This window comes from Pseudopodoces humilis, chromosome 11 (genome assembly GCF_049639895.1).
Source record: "Pseudopodoces humilis isolate 2021_Gansu_Grassland_sample_001 chromosome 11, ASM4963989v1, whole genome shotgun sequence".
Taxonomy (NCBI): Eukaryota; Metazoa; Chordata; class Aves; order Passeriformes; family Paridae; genus Pseudopodoces; species Pseudopodoces humilis.
In genome coordinates this window covers 2,840,532-2,865,629 of record NC_142210.1, presented here as the reverse complement: position 1 = coordinate 2,865,629, position 25,098 = coordinate 2,840,532, and the positions used below count along the sequence as shown (strand labels likewise).

At 47.0% G+C, this 25,098-nt stretch overlaps 2 protein-coding genes across 2 annotated transcripts in view; one reads left to right on the top strand and one right to left on the bottom strand.

Annotated features, from left to right (window-relative positions):
• Window positions 1–1,691: 1,691 nt before the first annotated feature.
• On the bottom strand, window positions 1,692–3,941 carry LOC102107007 (transcription cofactor HES-6-like). Its single transcript, XM_014258370.1, has 4 exons — window positions 3,882–3,941; window positions 3,393–3,488; window positions 3,162–3,240; window positions 1,692–2,137 (listed from the first exon to the last, which is right to left on the bottom strand). The coding sequence occupies exons 1-4, from the start codon at window positions 3,939–3,941 to the stop codon at window positions 1,692–1,694; spliced, it is 681 nt and encodes a 226-aa protein (XP_014113845.1).
• Window positions 3,942–17,102: 13,161 nt separating this feature from the next.
• CAB39 (calcium binding protein 39) overlaps window positions 17,103–25,098 on the top strand; it is a 41,275-nt gene continuing 33,279 nt past the window's right edge. The window contains exon 1 of the mRNA XM_005529604.3: window positions 17,103–17,208. The gene's annotated coding sequence lies outside the window, so the exon portion shown is untranslated. The remainder of the gene's footprint in view (window positions 17,209–25,098) is intronic.

The following is a 25,098-nucleotide window of genomic DNA, read 5'->3' as shown; positions in this document are numbered from 1 at the left end:
GTAACTTTGCAGGAGTATTCTGTGGGGCTTCGCTGCCGTGGTTTGCTTGGGGTGGTCCCACCTCCCACCCTCCCCCGGACCTCTGCAGTGGGATAACGAGGATGATGATGGTGATGATGGTGATGGTGATGATGGTGATGGTGATGATGACGATGATGACGTGTATTTTTCACACATTGATCACTCCAAAGGGCCCCAGGAAAGGGGGGAGTCGTCATTTCCAGGCAGAAGGTGGAAACTGAGGTTGAGGTTCGTGCAGTTCTCGATCTGTGCAGTTCTGGGTCTTTACCTGGCATCTGACCTGCCTTGCCCCCTCGCAGCCAGGTGTCGGACACTTGTTTCTCCTCCCACCCTCATGCCACTGCTCCTAGAGGCTCTTGGAGAGGACTGGATAAAAGGGAAAGCCTCACAGAAGATGCTAAAGCCTGAGGTGCTGGTTTTCACTCCTTTAGCACCTCATCAAACAGATCTCGCTGCATAATGAGCCCCTCTGAGCTGCCGGGCCGCTCATTAGTATGCGCCCTGTTTGTTTAAGAGCTCCCTGCTCTTTTATTTCTGCTGCCAGCAACTTTTAGCTGCCTTTGAGATGAAAACCGGGCACCGAATGTTGCCAGCAAGAGAGCAGATTTGTCCCAATCTCCTTGGTACAGCTCGCAGGGAGTTTTCCCTTCTGCCCTCCGGATGATCTTTGTGATTCGGTTATAAGTAAAAGCTAAAGCATCCATCCAGGCTGATAAACCCAACTCCCTATTTCCTTCCTAACTTTTAAAGTGTTCCTGTGATCCAGCCAACGCTGCCAGGTGAACGCTGCTTTCCTACAAAGCATCAGGGGCAAACCCCAAACCAGCTCTTGCAGCTGCATCCAGGAAAAAAATTGTGAAAGAAGCAAACAAAAGCAGAGGCTTAAACACGCTTTATTCAGAGCACATGGGACAAGGCTGGGAGAAATGTCAGTCGTTATCTTCAAAGGGTTTATTTAGAACTTTTAGTTATGGGAACAAAAAAACATCCCTAAATATAACTATATGTAACACACACACACAAATATATATATATATATATATATATATGTACTCACAAGCTAAAGAGCAATGTTGGGATGTCTTCATGGCTGGGAACAGCCAGGATGAACAACCCAGAGAATATCTCTAAACAGCCTAAAAAGTCCAGACCAAGTCTCTCCCTTTTTCTCTCTCTCTTTATTTTTTTTTCCCTCCTAATAATTGCAGCATTTTTACAGGACTCAACATTGGATTCTCCTACACTGCACAGGGATGATAATAAAAACAAAAAGCAGAAGAGACCAGTTCTTTACCCTTTTACCCAACAAATGGCTTATGTGAGATCTGACGGCAAATTTGATGCCAGAGAGGGTCATTGCTTGTCGTCTTGTGTTTTTATTAATAGGAAGTTAATTATTTTAGAACGTAAGACAAGAAAACTATATAATTATTATACACTAAAGAGCACTAGAGGATTCTATACAATAATTTAGATGTATTAAATAAATAAAAAAAATAATAGCAGCCTTCTACAATGCAGGCTACACATAGGTTTACTTCGGCTTGAAGTACCCAGGTCTTTAGTACACCTACAGGAACAGATCTGCTCCACGAGTGTTTTAAAGAAACATATCTATAAGATACATATGTAAGAGTGTCTACTGTTAGGACAAGAACTGAAAACACACTTTACCACGGTCTCCACATATCTAATGAACCCATTCTGGGGTTGTTACGGGAAAAATTCGGCTGCAGAACCTGTCTGGGGGGTGCAGCGTCAAGGTGGCTGAAAAGCGACAGCGAGGGCAGCGGGAGGGGATTTTTGGCAGCTTGCTTGTTCTCAGCGGGGTACAGGCGCTCCTGTGCCGGGTTTGTGCCTCGAGCGCTGCCCTTTGGGCTCTGGGGACTCTTGTGTGCCAGGAGAGGCTGCTGAGATGGGCTCAAAGGCCTCAGCGCGGCTTTGCAGGTGTCCTCACCAGACCTGGGCAGGGATTTGAGCAGGTGGTTCAAGAGGCGCGCCCCGAGGCTCTTGTCCATCCAGTCGCAGGTGAGCAGCAGGTTGTGCACCTCGTGCATGCACTGGATGTAGCCGGTGCTGTACCTCTGCTGGGCCTCCAGACCCACCCTGGAGTCAGCTGCGAGCGGGAGGAGACAAAGGGCAGCTGGTGAGAGGCTGGCGGTGACCGCGGTGCTCGCCCACAGCCATGGGCTCTGCGAGATGCTTCACTCGCAGGGTGTGATCCCTGTGCCCTGCTGCCCACCGCCGAGGAGAAACTGCTCCAGAGAGCAGGAATCGGCTCTGGAAGGGAAGAACGCTTCCCGTGGATAAACCAGTGCCCAGCTCCATCTCCCCATCTAGTGGGGAAAGCCAAACCCCGGCAGCAGCCTGGGTGAAACGCCTCGGGTGGTGTGAAAGATGCTGGTGCCAGTGGATCAAACCTGCTGGCATCGGGAAAGGGACCGGGAGCAGGGTGAGGAACCGAGAGCAGGGTGAGGGAACAGGAGCAGGGTGAGGGAACAGGAGCAGGAACAGGAGCAGGGTGAGGGAACAGGAGCAGGGTGAGGAGCAGAAGCAGAGCAGGGTGAGGAGGAGGAGCAGGGTGAGGAGCAGGGTGAGGGAACAGGAGCAGGAACAGAGCAGGGTGAGGAGCAGGAGCAGGAGCAGGGTGAGGAGCAGGGTGAGGAGAAGGAGCAGGGTGAGGAACAGGAGCAGAGCAGGGTGAGGAGCAGGGTGAGGGAACAGGAGCAGGAACAGGAGCAGGGTGAGGAGCAGGAGCAGAGCAGGGTGAGGAGCAGGAGCAGGAACAGGAGCAGGGTGAGGAGCAGGAGCAGAGCAGGGTGAGGAGCAGGAGCAGGGTGAGGAACAGGAGCAGAGCAGGGTGAGGAGCAGGGTGAGGAGCAGGAGCAGGGTGAGGAGCAGGGTGAGGAGCAGGAACAGAGCAGGGTGAGGAGCAGGAACAGAGCAGGGTGAGGAGCAGGAGCAGGGTGAGGAGCAGGGTGAGGAGAAGGAGCAGGGTGAGGGAACAGGAGCAGGAACAGGAGCAGGGTGAGGAGCAGGAGCAGAGCAGGGTGAGGAGCAGGAGCAGGGTGAGGAGCAGGGTGAGGAGCAGGAACAGAGCAGGGTGAGGAGCAGGAGCAGGGTGAGGAGCAGGCACTCACCCAGCATCTTGCTGCTCTGGATGTTCTGCAGGTGCTTTACTGTCATTTCCAGGATATCTGCTTTTTCCAGTTTAGACTGCTGATAAGGAAAGAGAGCAGCAGTTAGAGGCAAAAAAAGGTTTGCACCGTGGCCAGCTTCTCTAAAGATGAGGCATTTCCCTTCCTCCCCACCTCCACAACCTGATTTCCCACTGGCAAAAGGACAAAAAGCAGAATAAAACGAGCACTTACATCCAGGTGAAATGCACCCACAACAGTCTCCTTCAGCTGGTCTAAGCAGTTATTAATCCTTTCCCTTCGCTTCCGCTCAATGAGGGGTTTCCTCAACTGGCAAAGAAAAGGAGCAGGGAAAATTGCAGTTGATATTTTTATTTCCTCTCCCTGCTGCTGTTCAGCAAGGCCAGAGACGCCCTCCTCTGTGTGATGGCAGCACAGGGTGACACAGGACAAGGTGAGGATGGAGAGTGTGCCAGCTCCAGCCATGGCCTGTCCCTGAGGCAGCATCACCTCTCCCTTCTCCCACTTCCAATCATTTCAAAGAGAGAAACTCATTTCACCCGACCCAAACAGAGAGAAGGCACAGAAAGGAAGCAGAACAACACCTGCATGAGTTAAATCAGAGAAAAAGTCTTTCTAGGAGGAGAAAAAGCATTGTCCCCGTGCTGTGTCCTGTGAGCAGGGGCCTGGCACCCCTCATCCCCATGCCCAGGGGACACGTACCTTCCTCTCCTCCTTGCTGCTGACCACCTTGTGCGTGCCGGCGGTGGCCGAGGCCGTCATCCTGGTCCAGGCAGCTGGCCTGGCTCCGGTGGGATGGGCTGGGATTGATGGGATGGGATGGGATGGGATGGGATGGGATGGGATGGGATGGGATGGGATGGGATGGGATGGGATGGGATGGGATGGGATGGGATAAGAAGGGATGGAATGGGAAGGAGGCTCAGGCAGTGGCTCCCTCTCCTTCCAGATGGGCTCTGCAGCTCTGCTGCTCCTCGGCTGTATTTATAACCCCGAATTAGCATCTGAAAGGCAACTTTCCTTGGCGGGATTTCTTTTCCCACACGAGGGGTCGAGCCCGGAGGTTTGTGGCCATCAATCAAAGCTGACAGGTCACTGCTTCTTTTCAATGGCCACGCCGGCCCCCCCAAACGGCGACAGATGTCCAGCCTCCGACGCTGTGCTTTGGAGGGATCTTTTGTTCAGGAAGAAGGGAAGGAAAATGGGCGCACTCGGAGCAGCTTGCACGGCTCCTCGTTCAGTTTGCACAGATTCCCAGGGAGGGACACAATAGCGGGGAAGCGGTTGAATTACACCTGGGAAAATGTCTTCTTACTCATCTTTTTCTCCTCTATCTCCTTGAAGCCATGCCTATTTTTACCTGCTGACCCCAGTCGTTTCACATCATTGCAACAGCTTCTTAATTTAATGGTAGAGTACTTCAGCCAGCAGTTCCTGCTCCCAGGGATTATTATTACAAGGAAATGACGATCGATTAAAAACTGTTGACAGCAGACACCTGAAGGAAGGTTGTTTCCATCACAGAAATCCTCTAGGGAAAACATGGGAACTTTATTTACCTCCTGGGAACCTGAATTATCTGTTGCACCTGGGAGGATGTAGGAAATAAGTAACTCTTCTGGTTTTGGGCCACTCTGCAGAATCTAATATTAAATTTACAGAGTATTGAAGATACAAACAACCTAGAGGTGAGTTAGTCCTGTGGGGGCTTTACTTCTTTGATTTTTTTCCCCCCTGCAGCGAGGCCTGGGTGGCTTTGTGGGGAAGGGGGTTTGTCTGTTTGCTCCTCTGGAATGCTGGTGCAGGAGAAGAGAGGCCTTTTGAGGAGGCTTGGTGTGGGGTGAGAACACACTTTTATACTTCCTCACTTGTGCCTGGCTTGGGGGAGAGTATGAAGGCATTTTTCATTGCTTTCTGAAGCTGCTTTGCTAATGAGCAGGATTTGGCAGTGTCCTGTTGAGTCCCACAGGTGAAGCCCTTTGGATTGGTGTTGAATGTGTCACCTTATTGAAGTGAAGAGAAAGCAGCTGCAGCGGTTCAGAAGCACTGAAAGCCTTCCCAACGCACTGGTGGGATTTCCTAGCTCCCAGGAAAAAGAAATATTTTTATTAAAATGAATTAAAAAAAATAATAGCAGGATTCTACAATGCAGGCTGCACACAGGTTTAATTTGGCTTGAAGTACCCTGGCCTTTAGTACACTTACAGGAACAGATTTGCTCCACAATTCTGTTGAGGAAACATATCTATAATTCCATGGCTGCTGAGCCCTCTGCCCCTCCAGCTCTGGGTGTGGATGCAGCCCAGTGACAGCAGCGAGGACATCACGCTGTTCTTTGCTCAAGCACCGTGTGGGTGTGAGTGTGTTTGTCGGTGTGTCAATGCAAACACACCTGCAGCACGCCCTGCTGCCTGGGCTCGTCCCTAAACCCTGTCCCCAGCCGTGGCATCTGGCAGGCAGAGGCTGTTTGGCAGAGCTGGGCTGCCCTTACTTGGTTTTATAATGTCCTACTTGGCAATGGCTGGGACGAGCTGGGGTGGTTGTTGTGCTGGGAGAGGAGGGTTGGGAGGGGAAGGTTAATAACTTATCCTCCGTGCCAGGTAAAGGGATGGGATCCTTATCTCTGGTGCATTGGCTTTAGCAAAAGGAGATCCCACCACCCCATGCAGGAGACCCTCCCATCAGCCAGCCCAGACTCCTTTGGTTTTCCAACCTTTCTCCAGCCCAAGGAAGTGGATTGTTGGTGATATTTATAGCAGGTGTAGCTGAGGCCACGATTCCAGCAGCTCAGCCTGGAGCAGGCAGCGGGCACAGAGCACACCCCTGGCTCTGGGCAGCGCTCTGGCCAGGCTGGCAGTGCTTGTCCATCTCCCTCCACCTTGTGCAGAGAGCAGCGGGTTCCCGAGGCACTCAGGGCAGCAGGGGGAAGCTGAGATCACCTCAGCTCCTGGCCCAGCTGAGCACAGCAGGGATTTCAGCAAATTCAGAGCTACCCAAAAACTCTGAGAAGCGTCTCCAGCGCCTGCTGGCGCTGCTGCAGAGCGCAGTGTGTGCCCCCACGGTGGTGACCTCAGGGGCTGGCCAGCCCCCAGTGCCTCCAGGAAAGATCTCTCAGGCGTCTGTGATGGCACCACCTCCTTCCTCACCCTCTCCCATCCTTGGCCTCACCCTCCCGCTGCCTCCTTGGTCCTGCGAGCTGCCCCCGAGCCCGGGGCTGTTCCAGGAGCACGGAGCCAGGCGGTGGCCAGGGGACAGCGGCTGCCACAGGAGGCCACGGGCAGCGTGGTGGCCCCGGGTGCCCAGCCCTGGCATCGGAGCCCTTGGGGCATCTGCTGCGGGTGAGCTCATTTCAGGCTTGGTTTGTAAGACAGCACGGCGGTGAAAAAGAAGAGCAGCTTTCGCTGTAAATAGTTATTTTACACCTCTCAGTCACGGCCAAAGGCTTTATTTCGGAGGCGGGAGAGCTGCCCTGGCTCCGGGCAAGGCTGACATGTGTGCCGGGGATTGTAGGGACCCAAGAGCCCCATGCAAATGAGCATTACAGGAGATTTCTGCGAATTCCCGCTTTCCTTTCGCCACTGCCAGGTTTCACTGAAAAGGGGATTCTGCTTTGTAAACAAAGCCTCCCTTTTTTCCTAGGCTTCCCCCCCCAAAAAAAAAAAAAAAAAAAAAAAAGAAAGAAAAAAAAGAAAGAAAAGGAAAGAGAGAGGCGTGAGCGCTACTTAGAGTTTTCTTTTTTTGCTATTTGTCTACATTTCACACCCCGGAGAAAGAAAACAACTTTTAACATCTGTTCCTGCGGTTTTTAAGAGGCGAGGACAGGCTCTTGAAAAGGGGGCAAGTGTGGCAGATGTTGGCAGGTTCCCCCCGGCGCAGATGTCTTGCTCGGAGGGAGCTTTGGGCTGTGCTGTGCCCCGGGACACGCGAGCGCGGCCGGCCGGGGGACGTGGGAAAGCGCCGCCCGACAAAAGCGCTTATTCAAACAAACCTCAGAGCCGTGAACAATCGAATCACCAGCACAGAAATGGTCAGCGGCCCCCGGGCCCGCCAGGGAGGCCTTCGGGGCAGCCCGTGGCCACGGGACCGGGGAATGTGAGCGGGCTGCAAGCGGGAGCGTCCTTTCCTTGTCCCCTGCCTGCTCTCTCTGGGGCCGCATCCTCCATCCTCCATCCTCCATCCTTCAGCCTCCATCCTCCATCCTCCATCCTCCATCCTTCAGCCCCCATCCTCCATCCTCCATCCTCCATCCTTCATCCTCCATCCTTCATCCTCCATCCTCCATCCTCCATCCTCCATCCTCCATCCTCCATCCTCCATCCTCCATCCTCCATCCTTCATCCTCCATCCTCCATCCTCCATCCTTCATCCTCCATCCTCCATCCTTCATCCTCCATCCTTCATCCTCCATCCTCCATCCTTCATCCTCCATCCTCCATCCTTCATCCTCCATCCTTCATCCTCCATCCTCCATCCTCCATCCTCCATCCTCCATCCTTCATCCTCCATCCTCCATCCTTCATCCTCCATCCTTCATCCTCCATCCTCCATCCTCCATCCTCCATCCTTCATCCTCCATCCTCCATCCTCCATCCTTCATCCTCCATCCTCCATCCTTCATCCTCCATCCTTCATCCTCCATCCTCCATCCTTCATCCTCCATCCTCCATCCTCCATCCTCCATCCTCCATCCTTCATCCTCCATCCTTCATCCTCCATCCTCCATCCTCCATCCTCCATCCTCCATCCTCCATCCTTCATCCTCCATCCTCCATCCTTCATCCTCCATCCTTCATCCTCCATCCTTCATCCTCCATCCTCCATCCTTCAACTTCCATCCTTCATCATTCATCCTCCATCCTCCATCCTCCATCCTTCATCCTCCATCCTCCATCCTCCATCCTTCATCCTCCATCCTCCATCCTCCATCCTCCATCCTCCATCCTTCATCCTCCATCCTCCATCCTTCATCCTCCATCCTCCCCGAGGGGCCGGGTGCTCTGTGTGTGCCAGGCAGCAGCACAGGGCATGGAGGGCACGGACCTGCCGGGCACCCTGAGCAACGGACAGCAGGGGTATCTTTGATTGGGCTTTTAAAAAAGAGCTTCTGCCAAGAGAATGAATGAATGAATGAATAAATAAATAAATAAATAAATAAATAAATAAAATATAATATAAATAATAATTATTTTATATATTTATAATATTTATAAAGAAATAAATATATAAATATATAAATAATAATTATTTTATATAGTTATTATACTTACTATATTCATATATTTATATATAAATAAAAATATAAAATATATAAATAATTATTATTTTATGTAGTTATTATATTTATATATAAATGAATAAAATATAAAAATAACATAAATAACTATTATTTTCTATATTTATTATACTTATTATATTAATATATTTATATATAAATAAATAAGTATAAACATATAAATTCTTATTTTATATATTTATTGTCTTGATAATATTTATATATTTATATATTAATTTATAATTCTATTTATATATTTATAATATCTATTATTATAATAATTATTATATTAAATAATGAAATTATAATAAATTCTGATAATAAATTATAATATAAATGATAATATAAACGATATAATATAATATAAATAATATATATTTATATATAAAATATAAATAATGTAAAATATAATGTGAAATAATAGCAATAAAAACAACAACAATATTAATACAATAACAACAATATAATACTAACTATAATAATTATTAATATATTTATAATATCTAGTCTATTTTATAATTATAATATATATTACAATATATTATATATATAATAATATATTAATATATATTATAGTAATATAATAATAATGACAATAAAAAGCCTCCAATCCTATTGATTACGATTAGTTGAAACAGCCTTGTGAAACTGACTTGGGTAGGAAAAAAACCAGCTGATTTTAATGAAAGCAAAGATTTTGAGAGAACCTTTCATTCCCTTCTTTCTGGCTGATAAAATGATTTAAAAGATTTTGCCATGAAAGCTGGTAATATTTCTGCTTAGGCACTTCATAGGAAACAAGTGAGAAGCCCAGAAAAAAAGAAGCCAAAAGAATTCACATAAGAAAGTAATTAATTCCAGTTTGATGTTAAAGCTGAGGAGCTTTGGGATTGTCCCTCTAATTCCTGCACTTTTCAGCCTGCTTCATCTGTGTCCCAGTGGATTTTCTCTGGGTTCTGGGCAGGGCAGAGCTGGTCCTGCCAGCCAGGCTGCCATGTGCCAGGACAGCTCTTCTCTTCCCTGCTCAGGGCCGGAGGGGAAAGCCAGGTGAGTTGAGCTGTGTTTGGAGGCCAAGCACAGGGCAAGGAGCCCAAACCCCTGCTGGGGGTGTCAGCTGTGTTTCTCCTGGTGGCACAGCCCTTCCTGCATGGCAGCTGGGAAGCAGGAGGTATCTCAGCTGGACTGAGGAGCTCCATGCTGCAGGAAGGATGCCGCACATCACAGGGACCTTGTGCACCCACCCAGGCTGGTCCCTCCTGCCTCTTGCAGCTCGGGGTGATACTGCAGACACCAACTCAGAACCTGACAGGACTAACAAGGAGGCTTGTGCAGTTCTGAGGCCGCCCCAAGCCCAACCTTGTCCCTGGCTGGTTAATGAATGGCCTCGTTAAGGCAGCTCAGCCTTTTGCAGGGATGGATTTGCTGTGGGAGAGTGGAGGAGAGCTGGGCAGGTGTTCCTGAGCACTGCTCAATCCTGCAGTGTGGGTCACAGAAGTGTGGTCCCCCTTGTCTTCCAGGCTGGAGATCATCCAGGCTGGATTTGTGCCCAGCTGTGTGTCTGCTGGCTGGGTGTGGGGCTGTGGGTACCTGGCCTCAGCGAGGCTGGCAGGGGGAGGAACAGGGGTCCTGCTCCAGGCCTCCTGCCAGCCCATCACCCCCAGGTGTCTGCAGCTTTGCTGGGGCTGGTGTATGGCAGCAGCTGTGCTTTCACCACCTGAGGTGGGCTTTGGGAAGCCAGGAGCAGAGCGTGGCAGTGGGCAGGGTAAGGTGGGGACAGTGGCTGCTGCCACCATGGGCAGTGGGTGGCCCTGATGTGCAACCACGGGCACCCTCTGCACCCTGCACTCCCTCCCTTGGGTCAGGCTTCAGGTCTGCCTTACCAAGAACAAACACTCTCCAAGGAGAGGCTGTTTTACAGGGGCTTTACTCACCCTGAATAAAGAGGGTTTTGTCCAGCTTTTTCAGGAGGTCAATTCTGGCTCAAGGTTGAGGTTTTAAAATGAGAAGTAAATCTTTCCTTCAGAATGTTTCAATCTGGATGTTTCTCAGTAGCTGTAACTCTGAGCAGGCTGTGCTGAAGCCCTGCCTCACCAGGGCTGTTTTTCTGCTGAAATATTCCATCAGGGGAGGAACGTGAGGAGCAGCAGGACGTGCCAGCGCGGTGACTGGACACGCCGGGTCCCGAGGGTGCAGGCGGTGCCTGGGCAGGCAGGCAGGCTCCCGGCACAGCGGCACCTCAGCCGCCTCTCTCGGGGATTACTCACGGCTGGGTGGCCTGGGGGGACCAGGGCTGCTTCTCCAGCCCGGCCTCGGTTCAGGATGTGGGACCTGCCGTGTCCCGTGTCAGCCCTGCGCAGGAGGAGCACGTGTCCTGCAGTCCAGGAGAGCGCTGGAAATGAGTCGGTCAGAAAAGCAAAGCATGATTTATCTGTTCTTGGGATGTGGGGAAGAGCACTGCAGTCATTTGCTGTGTTGAGGGGAACGGGCTGAGAGCACAGGCCCAGTGAGCAGACACCACTCACGATGGGATTTGGGTCCGAGAGCAGCAGCAGAGCTTGCAGTGAGTGAGGCTGTGCTGGGGAAGGCTGCTCCAGACACCCTTGGTGCTGGAATCCCTGGGGATGGAGAGACACTGTGTGTACCAGGTTCCTGGCAGAGGGCTGGGAGGCGATGGGCTTTGTGGCTGGGTGGGGAAGAGGCATGGGGCATCTGGCAGGTGAGTTTGATGTCTGTGGTGAGTGGTGGGCTTATCAAAGCCAGTGAATTCACCGTGGTGTGGGCAGGGGAGGAGTGCAGTTGGGAGTTCACCTGCTCCTCCTGCTCCAGCTGGAGAGAGACAGAGGTCATATATGGCATTGGACACTGCCACATGAAGAATTTTGATCACAGAAAAAGTCCAGCTCCAAAAGTAGCACTGAACATCTGGAAATTCTGTTAACATCTCTAAATCCATCTTCTTTACCAAGTGCACCACACCTCTCTGGCTCCAGCTCAGCCTCCTGGGTACCAGCTGGCTCTACCATCTTCAGGAGTCAGCTCCTGGGGTAGGAAATAATTACAAGGCTGGTACCAACTGAGTAATTCTCAGCTTTTCTTTCACACACCCCCATCCAGCCTTCCTGTTAAGGATCAGCTGATGCTCTTGCCATTGCTCAAGCTGTCTCCTGCCTGGCAGGTTAGCAGTGCTCCAGGCCCCACAGGAAATCTTCTCTGCTGTTTCTCAGCCAGAATGCTTGAAACACAGCTCCTGGCCCAAAAGCACCTTATAGGAAGCAGAAAATCTGATAAGCTGTGTGGGTGGTGGCAGGCTGTAAGGGTTAGCCCCTTGCCTGTGCTGAAGTGTACAAGAAAGGAGACTCAAGCTTCATGAGGAGAGCACAGGGGACTTTGAGGGACCATTCAAGGAGAATACTTGAACTTTCTTTATGCAGCATGCGTTGAGTTAATTCAGGAGGGCAATGCTGGTGTTCTGACACTCTGTGTGAGTTATTTCATTCAGGACAGTGCTGGGTGTTCTCACACTCTACGTGTGTGAGATGTTACAAGATGTCTAACAAGCCTGATCCGTAATGGACGAAGTGTTTGGTTTTTTCACTTTCCCAGCAGCATGGACACCTCACTCCTCACATATTGGAGCCCAGGCTCAGCATCCCGTACCCCAGCCCTGGACACCCCACATTGCAGCCCCTGCACTTCCCACACTGCCTGTTTCTTCTGAGCTTCTCTGCTCTTGAGGCTGCAGAGTGATGTGGGTTAAGATTCATCTTTGGGAGAAAAATATCTCTTCTGTGAGTAAATGTGGCTTTTGTGCCAGCCTGGCCACACGCCAGCACTCGCTTTTTATAGCCTGTGTGTATATGTGTGCTGCCACCACATCCTGAGCCCCTGACACAGAGCGCCTTGGCAGCACCAGTGGGGCCACCAGGTCAGCCACGGGCCACTGGCCTTAGCAGCAGCATTGCCAACCTGCTGCCCATTTCTGCTGCTGCAGGGCTGGGATTGCAGCACCTGAGGAAGTGGGGAAACGCTCTCTTGGGTGCTTGGCACGCTGTGGTCCTGTCTTGGCTGCTGCTGTGGCAGTGGAAAACAGGAGGGTTTAGGAGGGGAAAGCATGAGCTGCAAGGTCTCTGGTCTGTGTGAGCCAAGTCCATCCTGGATTGTGTTGTTATTTAGTTTCTGTAAAGCCCCAAAGCCCTTTGAAGGGATAAAGGGGTATGCAAGTGCATGGCAGCATTATCCAGAGGCTGTGGGCTTCAGAGTTTAACAGTCACTACCTAAATGTGAACCGAGTTTGTCACTTTGTAATTTCTTTAAAATGTAAAAGAACAGGGAAAGCGTCTTAAAAAATAACCCTACAGTAATTTTCAGCAATGTTCACAGCCTTGTGTCTTTCTGAATGATTTGGGATTCTTAGTGTATCTGCTTCCAGTTCTATTGAATTAATGGCTGTATGTGACTGTTTTTTTGTATATGATGTTTTGGGTGGGGTTTCTTTTTTGTGGGTTTTTGTTTTGTTTTGTTTTTGTTGTTGTTTAGTTCAGGAAATACATTCTACAGCAGAGTTGTTTCTTGTGGTGACTTCTGTTACTTCCTTTCATGTTTACTGTGCTGGTGGAAACCTGGTTTTGGCTTTAGTTGTAGATCCTCCCTTGAATGGATGCTGTGCTTTACAGATAACTTTCAATTGCTCCATAGTCATAAAAAGTTTATTAAAATTACTTGCTCTCCAGGAAAGGAATTTGCAACACATTTTTTTTTTCCTATGATTTTTAAGGTAATTGTTTTTATTTTCTGAAGATGTTTACATGCTAACCCATAGTTAGTGGTTTGCTACAATGTTTTTAAAACGTGTTCTAATTCTGAAATGGAACCTTGAATTAAAGATCATGGAATCTCCATGAGGAAAAAAACCCTAACTGATATGAAAAACAATTACATTTAATTGTGTTTTCTACTTTAAATAGGATTTTGGGGCTGTGAGTCTGCTCATTATGTATTAATTGGATGAACTGAAAGGTAAAAAAATATTCACCCACAGATGTTTCTCTGAGAAAAGCTTTAGGAGTCTGCAGTGAATGTCTCCAGGCAGTCACGGGTGAAACTCAGTTTCAGGAACTGTCACAGGCACTTGTGAAACCTGGTGATTAAATTCAGCCACCGCAGCTTGGTTCAAAGTCCATGGAAAGACCCAGGATTCTTCTTCTGCTGAACTTGAAACAGAAGAAATTCAGCATAACTGTAATTGTCCCTACTTCTAATATTTCCTCCCCGAAGCCTTTTCCCTGGAGCACCTTGTCAGGAGCCAGGAACACAGACAGGCTCTGCTCTGTGAACCACACCAGTCCATGCCCAGTTAAAACATGAACTGAGTGTTAGTTCTGTTCTCCTCTCCTTGTGTTTCTCCAGACAGCTGGCAAGATGACCCAGAGTGTTTTTTGAGATGATTTGTGTCAGATGGCCCTGGGGATGGCAGAGCCCCTCCATCCCATGGTGTGGGTGACACATCCACAGCACAGGAATTATTGCAGGGCTCCCTGCCCTGCTCCCACCACAGTTTGAGCTCTGGACAAGCGGGGCTCCTGCTGGGGAGCTCTCAAGTGTGACTCCAGCAGTAAAACTTTGGGCTCTGACTCCCAAAAGGGCCTGGCTGGCTGCAAAAGCTGTCCCACAACGCCGTGTGGGACATGAGAGGCACTTGGGGGAGAGGAGGAAGCACCCACAAAGGGAAAGGACAGGTGTGTCCTGTGGAAAAGAGAGGATAAAGCAGGCAGTGGTTACAGGGCTTGTGCAGAGCCCAGGGCAGCCAGCCCTGGAGAGCTGCCATGGCATTCCAGGAGGGAACAGCCACCCTGCCTCGGTGAGGTGAGGGCTGAAGGGGGAAGAGAGGGACCAAAACAGAGCTGCTTGAAGGAGGATTAATTTTGCAGGCTGGCATATTGTTTTTCCCCAGTTTTGCTATTTTTCAGTGTGGGATGGTGATGGGAGGAGTTAGAGCTGAGCTGTAGGGGCTCCCTAGGCCTCCCACCAACAGCAGAAAGCCCCAGGATCCCATTCAGCTCAGTCCTTCCTCAGCAAAGCACCTGCATGCTTGCCTTTCTAAATACTTTCTTTTTTCCCCGGTGAAGTAACTTGGATTTTTTTAATGTTTACTCACTTCCTAATTTGCAAGGATTAATTAATTCACAATGGATCTCTCAGTCATGGCTGTGAATTAGCAAATCATTAGTGTGCTAAGAGCTCTCTCACATGCTGTATTTAATCCCTGCTTCTAAGAGCTTAGAAAAATCATGCTCTCTCTACTCAGGGATTTCCCTGCAGTGTGCAGGGATGGTGATTGCACTGAACTCGTTTCTTGTGTGATCTGTTTTCCAATGGTCATTTGGAAAGCAGTAGTGTCTATTCTCCAGGAGCTTGTATTGAATTCCTTTAACAGTGCTTGCCTTTAGCTTCTCTTCTCTTCTCTTCTCTTCTCTTCTCTTCTCTTCTCTTCTCTTCTCTTCTCTTCTCTTCTCTTCTCTTCTCTTCTCTTCTCTTCTCTTCTCTTCTCTTCTCTTCTCTTCTCTTCTCTTCTCTTCTCTTCTCTTCTCTTCTCTTCTCTTCTCTTCTCTTCTCTTCTCTTCTCTTCTCTTCTCTTCTCTTCTCTTCTCTTCTCTTCTCTTCTCTTCTCTTCTCTTCTCTTCCTTTCCCCTTCCCCTTCCCCTTCCCCTTCCCCTTCCCCCTCCCCCTCCCCTTCCCCTTCCCCTTCCCCTTCCCCTTCCCCTTCCCCTTCCCCTTCCCCTTCCCCTTCCCCTTCCCCTTCCCCTTCCCCTTCCCCTTCCCCTTCCCTTTTCCTCCCTGATTATTCTATGTTTAAACTTAAATGGTTTTAGCCTAAGTATGGGTTAACAATTTGAACTCAGATATACACACCCTTTCCATCTTGGCTTTGACATCATCTATTCCCAGCTCACAGGTGGGAATTTGGGAACTGCCAAAATTTTGCTGCCCACACGCCATGGGTCCAGGTGACCAGCGAGGTCCTGTCACCTCGCACAGGCACAGTGACCCCTCCTGCTTCAGCCCCAGTGCTGCTGCAGCCCTGTGATCCCCTGCTGGGGAGGCTGCAAGTGTGCCCAGGTGCATTTTTCCATGTCTGAGCTGCAGCACATGGCTGATGAAGACCCCCAAGAGGTCAAGAGGCAACACCAACATCTGAAGTTCACCAGCCAGGGAGCTGTGACATGTGGAGTTGAGAGCAGCAACACTCTGCTACAGGAAATCATCAAGAAGCCCAGCCCAAACCCACCCCAGCAGTGAGACAAGGAAGAGCAACAAAGGGATGTGGAGATCAAAAAGAAGCTGAAGATAGAAGCTGTCAGCTCATGAAAAGCTTCTGGACATTTTGGGAAAGCAGGTCCCACATGGCTGCATGGCAGTACTGCATCAGACCTCCTTGGGCAAGGTTTCACCTCGTGGCTTGTAAGAAATTCATAACTTGTTCCATTAAAAATGTATTTTCTGCTTTAAATATATTGTACCGCACTAATGGACAGTATCAACTTGATCCATGCTGGGAGAGGTGTGGGCTTTTCTCCATCCAGGCTAATTTGCATTTGTCACAGTGACAATAATGAAATAATAGATGAGTATTACGTACAGAGACAGAAAACCAGTCTGGAGTCCTTCCATGCCATGTTGGGAAGTGCAGAAAACCTCCTGTAAATCACAAGCACCTGATGCATCAGGACAATCAGCCCATGTCCAAGGCATGTTCCAACCCCACACTGAAACCCTGAGGGTCACAGCATGGAAAAGTTTTGTGATGCTACAGAGGGTGTAAAGAGTCTGCAGAGGGGCAGGGGGGGTAAAAATGATAAAAAGAATATTAAGTACAAATAACAAATTAATAAATACCAATAAATAAAATTTCAATAATAATTATAAATACTAGTAAAATAATAAAGAATAAAAAAGTAATAATGAAATAATCAGGAATAGAAGAATAGGTTGCACCTTGAGTTCTGCATGCAGTTTTGGGCCCCTCATTTTAAAAAGGACATTGAGGTGCTGGAGCCTGTCCAGTGAAGGGCACCAAGGCTCGTGAGAGGTTAGAAAACTTGTCTTATGAGGAGTGGCTGAGGGAGCGGGGGCTCTTTGGTCTCCAGGAGCTCAGGAGGGACCTCCTTGCTCTGTACAGCTCCCTGGCAGGAGGCTGTAGTGAGATGGGGCCGGTCTCTTCTGCAGTGTCTGCGGTGAGAGGACCAGAGGAAATGGCTTTAAACCGAGGTGGGACATTCAGATTAAACATTAGAAACGTATTTTTCCCTGTTCGGGAGGTCAGGCATCGGAGAGGCTCCAGGGAGGTGGTGGGGTCCCCACCCTGGAGATGCTGTACAGGGGCTGGGTGAAGATGTGGTTTAGTGGCTTAGCGGTACAGTGGCAGGGGGTGATGGTTGCACCGGATGATCTGAAAGGTCCGTTCCATCCTCGGTGACTCTACGACTGTAACAACGCTAAAGAGCGCCGTGAACAACAAAAGGGGGAAATGAGAAAACCGTGAGGGGGGCCCGGCGGCGCCCCCGGTCCTCCGCGCCGGCAGGGGGCGCTGTGGCCCGGGCGCGGGCGGAAGCGCGGGCGGGAGGGCCGGGCCGGTGCGACGCCGTGAGCGCGGGGCGGGGGGGACGGGCCGGGCGAGCCGGGCCCGCCCCGCCCCTGCCCCAGCCGCAGCGCGGGAGCGGAGAGCTGCCAGCGGGCCGGCGGGGCCCGCCGGACGCACAGGTACCGGGCCGGCCGGGGCTGTGGGGGACGAGAGCGGCGGGCATCGTCCGGCGCGGAGCGGGGCCGTGCCCGGAGGGCCGCGGGTAGCGCGGCCCGGCCGGGGCCCTCCGCGCTCCGGGCCCGTTTCTCCGCTCGGCGCTGGGAGGGACCGGCCGAGTCCCGCCGGCCCGGGCAGAGGGCAGGTCCGGGGATCGCAGCCGCTGCTCCGGGAGTGCCGTGCGGCACAGCCGGGCAGCCCGAGGGGAGGGCACGGCCGGGGCCGCGCTTCCCGTGCGGCAGCGCCCCGGTCCCCGAGCTCCTCGAACGTCGAGCCCGGGGAACGATCAGCGCAACGCGGAGCTCGGCTCGCCCCGGAGCGAACCGCAGCGCCCGGGCCGCCGCCGAGGAGAGCGGAGGGGCAGCGGCTGTCCCGTGGCAGGGCCCGGCCGGGCCGGGGGCGCTGCCGGCGCCCACCGCTCTTTGTTAGGGCCTTGGGCGCACCGAGCGGCCGGAGGTGCGGAGCCCGCACTGCCTTCGGCGGCCTCGCGGGGTCCGGCTCCGAGGCCTCTTCCTACAATTGTTGTTCCTGTTGGGAGCCCCGATAGGCCTCCGCAGCTGTGGCTGTGCGGGAGGGCTGCTCAGAGCCTGCTTGCTTTGCGGACTGCCCCACAGACAGCTAACGCAGCGTGATCTCTCTGTTCTGTATGAAAAGAAAAGTTTTGACATTTTTTTTTTCCCTGCAAATCCTTGGACTGCTACCGGTACTGCGACTAGGATGTATCCGGTTTTGGTGTTCTTTAAATTTTTTGCATTTTAATTTCTGGTGAGGGATCATGTAGGTGCCCAGGATTTATTTAAAACCTATATGCTGTCTTGTGGGAATGGTGTGATTTAATTTGCATGATGAGTCAAAGATTAAATTACATGACCTAGGCTCTTCAGTTTCAGTGAGGCAAATAACAATGGGTGGAAGAACAGTTTCAATGTAGACCAGAAATGAAATTTGATTAACATCAAAATGTTGAAAAGTTTTGCCTGCACGCGGGTTTTTTTGAAACTTACCTGTCAGAAACTCTTTAATTCAAGATCCTCAGCAGTGTGGTTCATCAGGAAGTGCGTCTGACTTTCTAACACCTAGAGTTCATGTAGTCAGAGGAAATTTAACATCCTGAGCTTGCACCTTTTTATCGAAGCCTTTAAATAATAGATTTTTTTACTACTTAAAGCACTGTGTACCTTTAATTAATAGTGATTACCTAATACCTGTTGATGTGGCACATGTCTTTAACTGCAGAGGAAAAAAAGAGGCCACGAAATACTTTGTGAAGTAGAATAATCATGGTGCCTGTTCTGGGTGCAGGATTTTTTTGTTGTTTTCAGTTGTCCTGTAGAAATTGGCAGCTAACCTGATCTGTAAGTGTCATGGTGATGTCTCGATAGGTTTCTGCCTGCCTGGACTGTTGTAAGAATATTGTATTTCACTGTTAGCTTCATGGCTTTCCTGTGGTGTGAGAAACTGTTGGGTTGGCCAGCTAGCATGCACTTGGCTTAAATTTATTTGTATTTAATGTGGATCTCATTTGCAGTGTAATATCCCTGTTGTTGGGGCTTCCCTTGGTCAGACAGAAGCACCTTGGGACAGGGGGAGGTTGTATCTGGTGGTGTTGGGACTAAGCAGAATAATCTTAGAACGTGACTTTGTACATATGGACTAGCATGCTGCTGAATTTTTCTGAATGCTGACAGCACAGATTTTTTTTTTACTCTTAAGTTTAGTGACATTCTCTTCTTTATGTTGACACATAGTTCTGAAATTTTGATATGCTCTGTGTGTGTTGAATGCACAGTTGTATAAAATAGAATTAATATTTTAAAAAATATATGTATTTATATAGAAAAGGAGACCAAATAAAAGCAGCAGTTGAGTAATACTTTTTGACAGTATGTCTTTGAGAGATAATTATGCTCTTTTGGGTATTATCAAACCCAGACAAATGAATATTCCCAGTGGGGTGTGATAATATTAAAACTGCACCTCTTGGAATTCCTTGATTGGTTTATTCAGGAGGGGATGGTATCTATTTTGCATTCTATCATGTAGCTCTTATTAATTAATGGCTGGTAGTTGAATGAGACTTGACTTTTGCCCTGTATGTGCTGAACTTCATAAGGTTTTTTATGGCATTTTGGTGAAAATGAGAATTACTGGCTTCCCTTCTGAGTCATTTCTTTGTTCAGATTTTGCAGATTTTTTTACATTAATTGTTTGCAGGCTAATTTTTTGTGTAAATTATGTCTGAAAACTCATCATCTCTGTATTTTGGAGGCTTTAGACACTTGCTAAAATAATGATTTTTTTGGTGGAGTTTCAGAAAGGGGCTGTAATAGCTGGTGCTGCTTTGAAGCAGGGGGCAGGAAGAAGCCTGGTGGCCTTTTGAGTTCCCTTCTGGCCCTGCTTTTCTGTACTTGTGACACTGTGTAATATGGTTTAATGACAAGAGCAGCTATTAAAGTATGATTATCTTTGTCTAATTGGAGGCATCTTGCAGTTACCTATCAAAAATAAGGTTTGACTCATCTGCTCCTTCAAAATTAATAGTTCCACAACAGCCTGCAGCTATTTATGTAAATAATGCGCGAAGCAAAAATGTGAGTTGAATATTTTTCAAATATTATCATTTTTGCATTGTACAGTTGAAATTTTGTGTGTTTAATTCTCTCTTTGCCCATGTTTTCTTTCGATACCATGCTTGTGGCACCACGAGGTGCAGAGGTGTGAGCCAAAAGGAAGCTGAACATGCAGTGAGAAGGTGAAACTTTATGCTAAGATCCCTCCCCACCCCCCAAGTGCAAACACAAAGGTTAAATTAGAAGATGAGGCTGTCTTGAATTATTTTAAAGGACTTGAGCTGGGCTGTTAAATGCACGATTGGGAGTACCTAAGGCTTACAGTGGTGTCATGTGAGTTTGGGCTTTCTTTAGCCTGAGCAGATTTATGTGCTTTCCTTATTGCACCTTGTGATAAAATAACACATTCATTTGCCCCTATTTAAATACTCCTTATAAAAGCTTGAATTCAGGATTGGTCCAAGCTGGAAGCAGCCAAAATTTTGTGTGTTTATGGGAATAACTGTGGTCGTTCCTCAACAGCCTCCGTGGCCTCTTTTTTTTCAGACAGTGTTAATTTAGGAAGTAAATGGCTTAGGTTTAAATAAACAACTGCAATTTGCTTTCTAACTCCCTTGGTCTGAGTATTCTAGCTATGCTTGATATAATCAAAAGACACTACAAAAAGTTCCTGACTGTTGACTTCAAATTTGCTAAAAGGAAATAAATATTAATCCTATCCACAAGGGCATAAAATTCTGGGTGATGTTACTGAATGTTGTAGCTAATCTTTCTGTTTATTGAAATTCTGATACTTGTAGTTAAATTCCAAGTTCCTTTCTAAAGATCCATTTCCTCTGTAATCCTTCCCTCCCCTTCAAACACTCAGAGAATTCATCACTAAAAAGTTAAATATAGCAAGACAGTTCAAAAACTGGCGAGTTATAATTAGTAGAGAACTGTAGTATTAGTGTAACATGTTTTTCTAAGTTCACAAACATCTTTGGATGAAGATATTTATGAGTTACTATGTAGATGTCTAAAACACTGGATATTTTAAAACATTCAGGTATACTGCCAAGTGTGGGAAATGGCTGCATCAGTGAAAAATTACACTGTGCTGCTTTTGATCCTTGCACTGTTGTGTATTTTTCAGTCAGTCTTTTATTGATAACAAATTGTTTTTTCTTACTAAGAGGATGTAACAAATTGTTTTAACTGCAAACCCTGCAAGATTTGAAACGTGCGATTTAAAAATAGCTGAGATAGAACTTGGCTATAAATTAAATAGAATTAATTTGTCAGCTTTTCAGGGAATTGAATGTATGCTGTAATGTAATCTGTGAGAGCAGTACTTATGTTCACTCACTCATGTGAGAAATGCCTTATCTCCTTTGAAGTTTATCTGTGTTAAAACAGAATGAAAAAATGGAGAAGCATTTCCAGAAATGTGGAATGCATGATCTTTTTCTGGCTGCTAGAGCTGCCCAGACAAACAGCTTGACATCTGAAGAAACACCTTTCTGAAAAGTTTTCATTGTTTTATTTACTGACTTTTGAGTAAAGCATGGCAGTGCACAGATATGGGAGGAAAGGCAGCTGCACAGAGTTGGAGAAGGTCCCTCTGACACCCCAGCCAGCTCTTGCAGCCAGTATTGCTTCGACTGTGCAACTTTTCTCTGTCATTTTCTCTTTACTGTCCTGGCCACGTGCACCTGGGAAGCTCCTCATGGATGGAGATATTTTTCCAAATTTTGTTCAGAGCCACAGCAGCTTCTCAGCTCGTCTGCTGAGGAGTTTGCTTTGAGAAAAAGTCTGTAGACACCGAGTTAGGAGTGGTAACTCCTGGATGGAGTGGTAAATGTGTGTGCTGCTCACACCCATTCAGAACACCCTGCTGCAGTGGAGGCTCTGGGCTCTTCCCCTGGGTAAGCAGTTTCAGGAGGTTTTGCTACACTTGTTGAAATGAGACAAAAGTTATTTGTGTCGTCATATTTTACTTTTGACTGTTAGATGTGAAGTTACTGCTCTGGCAGATGATACTCGTTTTAATAGATGTCAGAAGATTATTTTTTTTTAATGTATTGCAATAATTTATAAAATTACCCACCAAATTAGCCACCACATAACATTATGACTTTATTGAATATCATGTCTATACAAACAATAAGCAAAAGTAAAGTCTGTTCACAGAGACACAAAATTTTAGCAGAGAAAATGTTGGAGATTTTATTGTAAAAGAGACCTTAGTGATGCAGACATGCACTGAGTATAACACAGGGATGTGTGAGAAGTCTCTCCCACACAGTTTATGAATGCATGCTTCTTCTAACCTGTCACTCCTGCTATTCAAGTCCTAAGTTTCTTCTGACTGGAGTTTGATAGTGATGGAGAAACTTCGCAGGAGAATTTAAAGAGGTACCTTGGAGGAGGTCACTTGAGGCATGATTGTTGATAAAGACTTGGTATGTGCTTAGTACTACATTAGACAAATGTTGAGAAAGCAAAGCTAATCTTTCAAAAATCAGCAAATATCCCAAACTTTGCATTGTTTGTGCTGATTTGGTACAAAAACCTTATGTGATTGTTTTTCAGCTCGGTGCACATAACATCCTTTGAATGAACTTGTTTAGTTGCAGTGTATTTGGTCTTTTGCTTTACTGCAAAAGAAGACAGGAGGATCCAGGTCCTTGAGGGTTTTTCTTTGGTTCACAGATACTCATGACAGTACATTTCAGTGTTCTTCAGCAGCAGCTTCCTTTTTTTCAGGGAATGGTGCTTAAGCACAGAGAATTTTGTCCACTCTTTGAGTATGTGATATTTGTTGTACATGTTGTCTGCTGGAGCACTTGACAAACACACACTTCATAAACACTTTTTTTCCAGTGACACCCACTTGTGGCGTGCATAAACATAGATATCTAGTTTTATTTTAGATGCTCAAAGGCACCTGCCCTAGAGGTTTGTGATTTTCTGAAAGGGCAGGTGGAGACCAGCTGTGCTGTTTCAGAGCATTCACAGTGGGGTTTGTCCATCAGGCACCTGAATTGATGCTGTGATTGGTTGTTAGCCGTGGAATCTCATTTTGGCCTTCCACAAAAGGATGAACACTCAAGCAGTGACCATGTTAGAGGTACCTGGGTTATATGTTGCCTAATGAGAAAGGAAGATTTGGGATCAAATTCTGCTGCCCCAGTCTTGTCCAAGAGACCTGGTTTTGCTGCCTTGTTGCCTGCTTTCCAGCTTTAAAAAGGGAAAAGTTCATATGGAAGTTTTCATTTCTGTAATCTAGTAATAGTTTATCAGTGGAATGAGTGAAGGCTTCTCTTAAGTATAACTGAGAAAAACTAAAATAATCAAAATAATTGGAAAACCTTAAGTGTTGGCTGTTGGATTTGAGGGTTCATATATGAACTTGAGAAGTTCAGCTTGTCTTAAAATATGATTGAAAGCAAACACAAGCTCCAGTCACCAGGGCAAATCAGTCTTTTTCCATGAATTACAGAGGTAATGACTGACAGCAAAGACAGTTTATTGAAAATAGTCTGTGTTGGCTAAACAAGCGCTGTTCTGGAGGTGATTATTTAGATTTGTAATCTCTAAGAAAAGCAGTAGATTGACTCATCAGAATTGACTAACATAGTTCCGTTTTATGTCTGTAGTTGACATTGAGCAATATCCAAACTACAAACTCTGTAATAGGGTGGAGCTGGAGTAAAGAGTTTTTCTCTGAGGAGCTGCATCCATTCACAGAGCATTTTGGGCAGTCCTGGCATAGCTGTGCTGTCTGAGTGGCATTACCCTTAACTCCTGTTATGGTGATGGGTTTAACATCATTAGATCCAAAAGAGCCTCTTCATTGCAGGGTTATGGAATATTTTCCCAAAAAGACACAAAAACTTCAGGGCATTTGTGCATGCTGAGAAACTTATGAATGTATTTAAGTTTTAAATTCTCTGAGAGAATTTTGTGTCAATTTTCTTCATTCTTTTAACCTGGAAAAACCATACAACCTTCAACTCTCCAGCTTCAGAATTTGTGGTTGTAGTTATTAGTTCCTGCCTGTATATACGGTTTTTTTTCCTCTCAGAAAGAGAAATAAACTCCATTTATTTAAAATTTATTTATTTATTTAAAACATAGTGAGTTTTCCTTCATACTTAGGAACTTCTGTGTGTGTGTGGATATGTAAAAATAAAAAATGTTAACAGCCATATGGGGCTGGATTTATCTTTTACATCCAGCAAAGATGCATTAGATTTTTGCTCTGGGGCTGACCATGCAAGGCTCTTTGCTTCCCTTAGGAATTGTACTGGGTAAGGTCTCAGAGTTGTTGGAGTTTGAAGAGTGGTTCTGCTCTTCCTTGAGCACTGGCAGTCACTCCCTGTGCTGATGCAGGCTGTGGACTTAAAACTATCAAATGTAGGAAGAAATGTCAAGTCTGCGTTTCAGAAGTAGCTGTTCTTGAGCTCTTTAGTGAGCAAGGAGAACAATTGTTGGCCAGAAATACAGAAGCTTTTCTCTTGAAGTAAGATGTTTTTAATTTCAGAATTACTAGCAAGCATTGAGAAATGTTATTAAGCACAACAGAAGTTTCTATACCTTGTCTCTTGTATTCATTATGGTACTCTAACTTTCAGTGTTGTGGATTGATGCCTCTGTGATTTCTACCAAAACTCAGAAAATCCAGACTTTGAGCAAGTCCTTAAATTAGATAACCAAGCTAAACTAATTTCAAAATGACTGTGAAGGGAAAATTAAAATCTATATTTTAGGAACTAAAAGGGATAGTTTGAAAATCCATAAATTACGGTGTCTCTCACATTGTTTATTTAAATCTTGTTTGACTTAATAGTGAAGAATTTTTTAAATAGATTTCAGTACATCTTAATTCTGTGAAATCCCCTTATTTACTTCTGTTTCTAATGGATGGTTGGTCAGGTTCCAAAATTGTCATTGCATGCCTTTTATTTTTGTAATTTTTGAGGAATGTAAAGGTTGAATTACAGTTTATGGGCTGCATCACAAGCGGTGAGGGAGGGAATTTTGATTTCTTGACCATTTCTTAATTTGATTTAAGAGCTCTTGTTCAGTTGAAACCCCTTAGTGATATTGGAAGTGGTTATATTGTACTGCTGTAAACTCCTATTTAAGTAATTTTTGTAATCCCTAATTAAATAAAACTATGTTAAGCTCATGCACCGATTAATAATTGCAAGGGTTGTGGGGTTTTTGCTTTGTTTCTCCACATACCCCTAAGGATACTGACACGTACCAACACAGCTGAAATATGTGAAAATGCAC

Coding starts and splice junctions, on each gene's coding strand:
- LOC102107007 (XM_014258370.1), bottom strand. CDS start 3,941: ATGACGGCCTCGGCCACCGCCGGCACGCACAAGGTGGTCAGCAGCAAG. Junction 3,241..3,392: donor TGGGTGCATTTCACCTGGAT/GTAAGTGCTCGT, acceptor TTTCCTTATCAG/CAGTCTAAACTGGAAAAAGC. Junction 2,138..3,161: donor CCAGAGCAGCAAGATGCTGG/GTGAGTGCCTGC, acceptor TCCCGCTCGCAG/CTGACTCCAGGGTGGGTCTG.